General features: G+C 43.7%; 1 protein-coding gene across 1 annotated transcript; it reads left to right on the top strand.

Annotated features, from left to right (window-relative positions):
* Positions 1 to 10,436, top strand: LOC310859119 (uncharacterized protein). The gene is made up of 7 exons (XM_083765510.1): positions 1 to 110; positions 2,039 to 2,098; positions 2,662 to 2,743; positions 3,022 to 3,142; positions 3,952 to 4,091; positions 4,649 to 4,812; positions 4,934 to 10,436. Exons 1-7 carry the CDS (start codon positions 106 to 108, stop codon positions 5,955 to 5,957), a joined length of 1,596 nt encoding a protein of 531 aa, XP_083621636.1. The 5' UTR covers positions 1 to 105; the 3' UTR covers positions 5,958 to 10,436.
* The last annotated feature ends 500 nt before the right edge of the window (positions 10,437 to 10,936 follow it).

The raw sequence follows: 10,936 nt of genomic DNA, 5'->3' as shown, positions 1-10,936 counted from the left end.
AGACACTCAGACTCACAGAGCAGCACCTTCACACTGCAGTCACTGTCTGTCTGCTCTATACTGTCTGCTGGACCATAAACCTAACGAACTGACTGACTGCACGCCATGATGTGAGTATTGTTGTTTGTATATTTGATGAAGACTGACTGATCATCACTGATTGATTGATGAATGAATGCTGGAGGAAGTTGTTGTTCCGTGTGTGGTTGGTTTGTTGATTTGCTTTTTAAAATACACGCGTCTTTAATGTTTATTATAAAAGTGTGAGAGAGACTATTGATTGCATGTTTTGCTCACCGTTATGCGACGCATGCTGATACTGTCCCCTGATCTGCATTTCATTTTGATGATGACTTTTGCGTCGCCCTTGGCTTGCAGGTATGCGCCTGTTATGCGGGAGATCTTATAGGCTATATACTCACACTTTAACGTGATATATAATTTTTTATTATAGCTATATAAATGTAAAATGTAATAACCTATATTACAGGCCTATACATTCATCCACAACAACAGTCTCAGAACAATTAAAGCTATACCCTCCCAAGTTCATATTTGCTTATATATGCATTGTCATCCTTCTAACGAATCTTTTTCATTCACTGATCCATATTCTATTTATAGGCTAGTTTTTATAATGAGGATTTAGGTTGACGTAGGCTAAGTTATACCTAAGTCATAATATATGCTGGTCTAATAAAGAATGGGTAATATTGACTGTGTCTTCACAATGACCTCAAAATGCCTTTGCTTTTGAAAAAGGTAGAGCATGCTGATGATGCAGCAGAATGAGTCCTCCTCCCTCCTCTAAACGGATAATGTGTCCCACTTTATGTCTGCAGTACTGGAAACATTACACATCATGCGCCACAGATGCACGCCAAGCGCGCACTTTATTTGTCACTTAAAGGACCACTTCACCACTTTTCAACCCATATTCGTATAATAGGTCCTCACTAATAGCTTTTTTTCCTACTCAGTCTGTGTCTCATATAGGAGGGCTGTGGGCAGTTCAGAAACCCATCCACCAGTGACGTCATCGATGGGGAATACAAGCTAATAGAAACTGCAGGCTTTCTAGTCCAACAAAGATGCAATGCGAAAATGGAAGCAATCGTTCTCACATTAATAATCTAAACATTTTTGTAAACTAAATGTTGTTTAAAAAAACTAATCTGCCTAACGATGATGTCACTGGTGGATGGGTTTCTGAACTGCCCACAGCCCTCCTATGAGACACAGACTGAGAAGAAAAACATGGTGCCATTTATCATGATTATTAGTGAGGACCTATTATATGAAGATAGGTTGAAAAGTGGTGAAGTGGTCCTTTATCTTAATTGAAATAATTGGGAAAATAAACGATGTTTGTTGTTGCATTCCTGTCATTCTATATAAAAAACAACTACATTAGATGTCATAAGTTCTACCGAGGCTACATAATGCAGCTGAGATGAATATAAAAATGATCAGATTTTCAAGCTCCATCCAGCCACCCATCCATCTTTAACCGCTTATCCAGAGTCGGGTCGCGGGGGCAAGTCCTATTTTTTGTACTTTACCCAGCCTCAACAATAGACCTCATCGGCCTACATTTTTTATTTTAATTTTGAGGGGCGCCCCTCCTATATACAGCTTTTGTCCCCACACGTCTAAAGATTTGCCATTGACAACGAACGGAGACGTTAGGTCAAAATTCCGCTAAATATGACGTAAATTAAACATCAAAACATTAAATGCCATTGACATTGAAGGGAAAATGGATGAATGTACGTCATGTAAACGGGCAAATCGGCTAACTAATCACAGGCAACAGGCATTCTGATTGGCCAGTATGAGATGATGCACGATGATGCATGATAAGAGCGCCCCTCACTTCACACGGGTGTGATTTTTATGTATTTATTTAACCTTTCTATCTTGTTAATAGTTTGTTCGTCATACAGCTATCAATGCAACAACATGGAGTTCTCTGATGACTGTGTGTGTGTGTGTGTGTGTGTGTGTGTGTGTGTGTGTATGTGTGTGTGTTTTTCAGGTTGATCTTCTCAGCACTGGTGGCATTAGCTCTGGTGGTTTCCACTGAAGGGAGCGTAGGGTGAGTTCATCTTTTCCTACCGATAGAGAGACGTTTGCATTTCAGTTGAGAGAAAACGAGAGTGTTGTTTTTGTCGATTAAAACCAAGACGAAAAATGTTCGTCGACTTTTTTCACTGACGAAAACTAAATGAAAACTAACCTATGAATAATGACTAAGACTAAATACTGTATACTGACAATTTCGGCAACAAATAAAAACTAGACTAAAATGTTAGGAAGGGAGAAGGAAGTCATTTTACACTTGGTTGCATGCTGAAAATAGCAGATCTACAAGCTCACAACACGTTGTGGGCTTGTAGAACAGCTATTTTCAGCAAGAGAATAAAACAGTCATTACGACGGCATCAAGGTCCGCCAAAACACATTTTGTTCCACTAAATCAACTGTAGATTTAGTCGACTAAAATCTTATGATATTTAGTCGACTAAAACTAGACTAACACTAAAACATTCCAAAATATGACTAAAACTAAATGAAAACTATTCAATAGACTATGACTAAAACTAAAATAAAAAAATGTTGCTAAAAACAACACTGGGTCATTTACACTTTCTCATATAGCCCAAGTACCAACGGCAGTTTTTGCAGCGAGTCAAAGGAATGTCTGGAGTATGAACTGATCTGCAAAATGGAAGAATATGAGGTGAGTGACGTGACGCGTGCTTTGATTGTTTCACATGTATCTGACATAGACTACAACACAAACAAGCACTTCCTTTCCTGTGTGTGTGTGTGTGTGTGTGTGTGTGTGTGTGTGTGTGTGTGTGTGTGTGTGTGTGTGTGTGTGTGTGTGTGTGTGTGTGTGTGTGTGTGTGTGTGTGTGTGTGTGTGTGTGTGTGTGTGTGTGTGTGTGTGCGTGCGTGTGCATGTGTGTGCGTGCGCGTGCGCGTGCGCGCGCCATGCTTGTGTCTTTCTCCTCAGGTACGACACTACAGTCCCACCCGCTGGGTGTCAACGGATGCTGAAGCCTACTTTATGGGAGTAGGTGCAGCCATGGCGTTCAGGAGACTGTTCCAGTACATCACTGGAGCCAATGATGCTGGTAGGGTGATCTGGTCTGTTACTTAGTTATATTTAGTGGGCCTAATAATTAAATTACCATGGTTGAGTTTGTATCTTATAGGTTTATCATCTGATCAGATGTACGATGATTACGGTCAGTTGACCAAAATGTTGCATTAAAGGCGTAGTGAACACGTTTAGACCATATCCGTGGTCATCATATGGGCATACCTAACAATGGATGCCAAGAAAATGGGAAATTCTCGTTTTTATATCAAAAGTCCATAAAAATAAATATGTAATTACTTCCTTAAATGGAAACGTGCTGCGTGATGACGTGTAGTGTTACACATCAATAAAAGCCAATAAAAATGAAGCTCACCCTTTTGATTCCCATTGCTAGACGTCCTCCAAACACAGCTGCTACTGAAATCCTCCGTTTTTAATCCAATTCAAGATGACATCCAGACAGTGTATTATTCGTTTTCAACTTAATCATCACGCTAAAATATGTATATAGTTTGTGTACAGGTTAGAAAGAAATCCCCTGGCTTTCTTGCCGTCTCTCTGTCAATTTGTAAACAAACCACTCTGCATATGCGTGGACCTACGGGCCCATAGCCTGGAGGGACTTAGATCCTGCTGTCTGAGGCTGAAACTTCCAAATAAAATGCCCAAAAAAGCCATTTCACTACACCTTTAAAACATTTATGTATGAGTGAATAAAGTTCACCTTTTCAGCAAAGTACTGTAAATCTATCTTGGTGTGACTTGGAACCAATTCTCTCTCTCTCTCTCTCTCTCTCTCGCTCTCTCTCTCTCCCCCTACAATACATGCCTGATTGGCAGGTGTCCAGATGGAGATGACCGCTCCAGTGCTGGTGAAGATCCCCGAGGAGACCAAGCTGTGGGAACCAGCGGTCTACACGCTGAGCTTCCCACTGCCGTCAGCCTATCAACACCAACCTCCCTCACCCACCAATGACAAGGTCAGCCTATCAACACCAACCTCCCTCACCCACCAATGACAAGGTGGGCCTGAGCTGGCATTCTGCTGCTCCTACACAGGACAATACAATGTCAGCAGAGCATATATCCACTGTACAAATCATCCATCCATCCATCCATCTTCAACCGCTTATCCGTAGTCGGGTCGCGGGGACAACAGCTCCACCAGAGAGCTACAGACATTCCTCTCCAGAGCAACATTAGTAATGTGTGTGTGTGTGTGTGTGTGTGTGTGTGTGTGTGTGTGTGTGTGTGTGTGTGTGTGTGTGTGTGTGTGCGAGCGAGCACGTGCGTGCGTGCTAACAATTAAATTTAACAAATTGTTATTCTGGTATTTCTGCATTTAAAATTAGACTTGAGCAAGAGTAGCCTATAACATTTGGAGTAATTGTATTTAGGCGTCTACAGTTAAATGTAAGTATACTTAGGCATTGATTATACTTTTTTTCAACATTGTATGATCTTTAGACTGGGTGTTGCCTGTGGGTGTGTCTGTGTGTGTGAGTCTAAACACTGCCCTCCTCGTCTCTCCTCCCAGCTCTACTTCACAGAGATGCCAGGCATGGACGTTTACGTGAGGAGCTACGGAGGCTGGATGCTGTCCATCACCTCCAGGCTACACACACACCTGCTGACCAAGGAGCTGAGCCGAGTGCAGGCTTCCTACAACCACACCTTCCACTATGGTGTTGGCTACGACAGGTATATACTGTACATGAATAATGTCCACTGCACACGCTACAAAATACATCATTTATTAATTAAACGGAAACACACAAGCGTGACCTCACTAAGTTGCGTGTGCGTGTGTGCGTTTGTGTAGTCCCCTGAAGCTGGTGAACAGGCACAACGAGGTGTGGTACGTTGGCGAGGGGCAGCCCGTGTGCACGGACCCCCAGGAGCCCACCCCCGCTCACACCACCACGCCCACACCCACGCTGGCCGATTCTTCTACGACGGACGCGCCGCACGACTCTCCACCCCACACCCTGTCTGACTCTCCACCCCACACCCTGTCTGACTCTCCACCCCACACCCTGTCTGACTCTCCACCCCACACCCTGTCTGACTCTCCACCCCACACCCTGTCTGACTCTCCACCCCACACCCTGTCTGACTCTCCACCCCACACCCTGTCTGACTCTCCACCCCACACCCTGTCTGACTCTCCACCCCACGTCCTGTCTGACTCTCCACCCCACGCCCTGTCTGACTCTCCACCCCACACCCTGTCTGACTCTCCACCCCACGCCCTTTCCGACGACGCGCCCTTGACCTCGGTCATGCCCTCCAACCTGTCTTCCGTGGCACCACCGTCAAACCTTTCTTCTTCTTCTTCAGTCGCGCCTTCCAACGTGTCCTCCTCAGCCACGCCGTCGTCCAACAACATGTCCTCGGTCGTCATGCCCGCCAACCTCTCGCTCATGCCCTCCTCCTCCTCCAACCTATCTTCCGTCACGCCATCCGACGACCTGCCCTCCCCGGTCACGCCGCTCGACGGCGACCTGTCGTCCTCCTCAGCCATGCCATCCAACGTCTCCTCAGACACGCACACGCTCTCTTCCTCTTCCGTGCAGTCTCCCTCGAGTGCACCCTCCTCCTCCTCTCTCTCACCGTCCCACGACGCACCCAGCAGCAGCAGCAGCACCCCGTCCCACTTGCCAGAGGAAGCCTCATCCTCGTTCAGCGACCCCCCAATGTTTGCCCATCAGGTGGTCTCGGCGGGGGACCGCACCACGTCCAATTACACCAGCAGCAGCGATGATGTCTCCTCCTCCTCCTCTCTGGAGCCCCACGCTGCTGATGCTGAGCTCTGGAACAACACGGTGCACGCCGGCTCTCCGTAAACCTGTCACCTTTGTTTTAGCCATTTAGTTATCAGGTGATCGAAAATGAAGTCTATAGATATATAGTATCGTTGATGAGCGAGAGAGATCGATTGATCTGCAGTGGCGTGCACAGATAGACACTAGGTGGTGCTAAAGCACCTGCCCTTTTGCCCTCTGGAAAGCAATGTGCCCTTTTTTAAAGTTCGTTTTTTGGTACAGTTCATTTAATTTTTGTTTTGTACAGCGTACACTAGTATGTGTCACATGGTGACATCGATCAATTCTGGATTAAAAGCTTCTATAATATATTATTTATGCCCCCAAAATCTATATAAATCTTACACACTATTAAGGCAGAATGGCGGTTCCACGCGCCGTACAAGCCACGGACCGGTGCCCTTTTTTTCACTTGAGCACTAGCTGCCCCTCAGAATGTCTGTGCGTGCACGCCACTGGAGATCTGTGACAGAATGGATAAACGAAGGAGCATGTGTGTGTGTGTTTGTTTGTTAAAGAGTGAGGAAGGTGAACGTGGCTTGAACTCCCTATTATTGTCTTCCCTGTATGGATGGATGGATGTCCTGGTATCCCAGTTTGGCAATGTCTCACTGTATTCATGTGTATTATGACACCTCCCCCCGCCTAGTGGCACTTTGTTATGCAACTATACATGCTATTATGTCTGCTAATCTATCTACCAACCCCGTTAGCTCATGTGTATTAAAACCCCTGTACTCTCATGTCAGCTACAACAGAATGAAATGGGACTGCTATCCAACGGTATCATAATAATACTTAAAATCATAAGCTTTATATGTAAGAATAATGTGTTAGAGATTATTAGTCTCTTAATTCCTCAGACACAGTCTGAAACAAAGTGAACAGATTCTTGGCCCATTTTTCCCTCTGAAATTACAATTACAATTTATTAATTAATCTGGTTTTATCGGCAGTTCTTCCGACCGTCCGTCCGTCCGTCCGTCCGTCTGTCTGTCTGAGCGACTAACTACGTACCAGTTCAGAATTCGCCCTTCACTAAGTCCTTCCCCAACCCATCGATGTCCACTAGGCACGTTAGCAGCGAAGAAAGCTTGACCTGCATAGCAACCGTTGCTAAACTATTTGGATTGGCATTGGACAATCACTTTTTGGGGTGGGATTTGGTGAAGGGCTAATTCACAACCTCCAAATGAAACCTAACCTCCCAGAGATTGTGATTGGTCACTTTAAATCTGTGATAGGTGGGCTAAAACCACTCAGTGTTTCGCTTTGTCTCAGGCATTAGTGAGAGCCTTAATTTATTCTCCGTAGTCCGACAGTGTTGCTTGCTGAAAAGAACATCTTTTAATTTCAAGATAACAATGGCCTTGTGATGCATTGAAAATCGGTTCTTGTCAGCAAGCGACACCATTGTGCAATGGAGTACAAATTCAGCTTAAGAGTTTAGGCATATTAATGTTCATGTATTCATCCATTTAGCTTTAGTGACTGAAAGAGACTCCATATAGAAACTTAAATGTTGATAATGGGACCCCTACAAACTAAACAAGCAGTACAAGTTTTATTGGAAGTCTGTACATAATTTATTAACATTGACACTAAACACAGTGTTATAAGAATCTCTCTTCTGATATCCATTTTCTATTTAGAGTAGCCAATTATTTCCCGCCCTATTTCTCCAAATGTAGTCGTTGCGCTAATTCCAGAATTCCCCACATGTTTCTGTATGTAGTCTTGTTGTCACTGCTGACCCCTACCTACTGCTGCCTGCCTCATCTGTCAGTGAGGAGCCCCCACCGGGAGGACGTGTAGTATGTGAAGGAACAAACTGCTCCTCACGGCCCGGCCTGGTTATAGGAGTCGCTGGTGCAGCGACAAAAGATCATATTAGTTGAGGAGCTTAGGGATATTTCGCGCTAATTCGTCTAAATGCGCCAATTTTTGCACAGATGTAGCCAAGGGCATGCTATAGGGTGCCGGTGACCTTCGTGGTCGCCACAGCGGCCAAATCCATATGGCCACCATTACCAGCCTATATAAGGCAAAAATGTCTAAATGTCATCATCCTTTATGTAGCATCTGACGTGTCAAACTAAAATCAAATCAAATCAAATCAAATGTTATTTATAGAGCACATTTTCAAAGACCAGGAGGCCAACCAAAGTGCTGTACAGGAAACATGACACAAGTGACATAGTAAAACAAAATCAAAGCAACACAAAAAAGTACACAGGTTAATTAGGTCAAACATTGAAAGCCAGGGAGAAGAAATGGGTTTTGAGTAAAGACTTAAAGGTCTCTAAGAATGGAGCAGACTTAATATGAAGGGACAGACAGTTCCAGAGTTTGGGGCCGGCCACCGAAAAGGCACGGTCACCTCTGGACCTGTAATTGGAATTGGGCACAGTCAGGAGCCGCTGGTCAGCTGACCTCAGGGCCCTGGATGGGGTGTAAGGGACCATGAGTGCCGATAAATACAGGGGGGCCAAACTGTTTAGGGATTTAATAACAAATAATATAATCTTAAAATCTATTCTAAATTTAACGGGAAGCCAGTGGAGGGAGGCAAGAACCGGAGTGATATGATCACGCCTCCTCGTGCCAGTGAGTAGGCGCGCGGCGGCATTTTGGACAAGCTGCAGACGTCCGAGAGTGGACTGGTCCATGCCTACATATAGCGCATTGCAATAATCGAGCCGCGATGAGATAAAGGCGTGGATAACTCTCTGAAGGTCAGGTTGGGAAAGGTAGCCCGTGATCCTGGCCACTAGCCTGAGTTGATAGAAACTTGCTTTGACCACGGAGGTAATCTGTTTATCAAATTTAAGGTTGTTGTCAAACAACACACCCAGATTTTTCACTGATGAGTGGATATTGGCACTGAGGGGTCCCAAGATGGAAGGGACGGGGCTGATTGTTGGCCACTAGGGTGTTTTCATGATCCTGAATCCATTCCAGGCATTAGGTTTGCACGAAAAAACACTCCTTGGGCTAAAAATGGCATCACAAATGTGTGGCTATGGTCGAATTTAGCCCAAGGAGTTTTTTTTGTGTGCAAAACTAATGCTTGGAATGGATTCAGGATCATGAAAACCCCCTAGTTTGACACGTCACGTGCTCTAGACAAATCATTATGCCCTGGGAAAAATGTGCAAATGTGCTTTTAGACGAATTAGCGTGGAATATCCCTTATCTCTCCCTATGCTCCTCCACTATATGGATGCTATCAAACCCCTATAGTCTCTGTGATGGTGGACGAGCGCTAACGGCGTTAGAACAGATACCGTATGTTGGTCATCTTATAACGCTGCTGCTGCCATCAATAGTTGTCCAGAGGAATCTAAATAATTATTCATTTTATGTTGTCTTTATTAACATAATATTAATCATCGTCAGTTTAATTATGTCATTGATTGTGAAATGGAGATATCAGAACTGTTGGAGCAGCCCTCACCTCGAGCAGATTCTTAACAAGAACCTATACTTTATAAAACATATTTTGGTTTTATTTGATGCGTTTTTCTCAAATGTCTTGTTTCTTTGACACTATACTATTGAAATTATTGTTGCATTTAAGTGCCTGTGATAACCTACACCATTGTCTAATATATAGATATATCATGCAACATGTCTCAATGTAAAAATAATTACTAAGTATATGCTATGTTATTAATTGTGATCAATGGTGTAGCTCGTCCTTAAATAGCAGTCCACCAACAAAACACACGTGCACACATGCACACGCACGCACACAAACACACATGCACACACACGCGCGCACACACACAGACATCCACATCCATAAAACAAAAATGTATTTGTGTTTTTGTTATATTCTGTTAAGCTCTTCTTAGCCTCCGTTATACATTCCATGTTCATGTCCAAATTCTACTCTGTTCACATATTATCCTGAGCGAGCTTTAATCTAAATCTGACTGAAAGTGTAATTTGTTTTACACAGTGTTAATTTACATTATTTATTTAGTTTTGTTTCTCTGGCAAAACCGTCATTATTGAATCAAGACAGGAACACTAAAATTATAATGTAGTGCTCTCTCTGAGCCAGTATTTAATATACTGTACATATAGTACATAAATACCAAGACAAAGACAATCTAAAATGGATCTCTAGAGTGCAATACGCATCTCGCTACCCGTCTCTCACAGACCAATTTACTTGCAGCAGTGGTTCCCAAACTGTTTCATGTCAAGGAGCCCCAAAAGGATTAGCTCATTAGCCCGCGGACCCCCATTTGAAATGACATGCCAAGGACCCCCATAAAAGGAGACTTTATGGCTCTAGGCCCCCCGGTTTGACCTGAATTATAGGCATTTCTATCTCTAGGACCCTAATACATATTGTAAGTTAATTTAACTCTTGAGTGTGTACAAATGGAACCAAATGGACCATTAGGGTCCATTTGTCTGAGTTACAGACCCATAAGGGTCCATTTGGTTCCGAACTATCATTTAGCTGGGTACCCCCTGGAGCTTTGGGAACCACTGACATACGGTATACATGGTAGGGTTGCCCCAAAGATCCCACCTTGACCTTTCTATAACCAAAACCATGACAAACCGACGTTTCAACAAGTTATATTGTCTAACAACACAGAGATTCTCTATATGCATCTCTGAGCTACATGTTCTGAGGAAAGTGCAAAAAGAAATATCTGAAAACTGCTGTTGAGATCATTGTCTATCAGTGGCTAAATAAACCAAGAATGGGGAAATATGTCCACAGTTGTTTAACTTGTTACTTTTCTGTACAGTGCATATTACTTTCAAGAATCAAATATTCCCCACAGTACAGCTGTACAAGGTCAAGGTGGGACCCCGGACCCCACTTTGGGAACCACTGGTTTAAAGGAGAGAGTCAAATCTTCACCCTCAGCACTGGAGTGTTTATTCTTCTTGATACTGGTAAGTTGTTTTCCATATTGATTCAGGTTTCAGGTTAAGATTCAGGTTAATTAGTTGCTGCACTGGAGGGTACT

Source organism: Protomyctophum parallelum, assembly GCF_964188405.1.
Source record: "Protomyctophum parallelum genome assembly, chromosome: 5".
Classification (NCBI taxonomy): Eukaryota; Metazoa; Chordata; class Actinopteri; order Myctophiformes; family Myctophidae; genus Protomyctophum; species Protomyctophum parallelum.
Note: the sequence above shows the minus strand (reverse complement) of the source record. Positions and strands in the feature narration are given on the sequence as shown.

Bases quoted from the DNA above. Each gene is read 5' to 3' on its own strand.
- LOC310859119 (XM_083765510.1), top strand. The intron at 2,099-2,661 runs GTGAGTTCATCT...TTTCTCATATAG, and splicing joins TCCACTGAAGGGAGCGTAGG to CCCAAGTACCAACGGCAGTT. The intron at 3,143-3,951 runs GTAGGGTGATCT...CCTGATTGGCAG, and splicing joins CACTGGAGCCAATGATGCTG to GTGTCCAGATGGAGATGACC.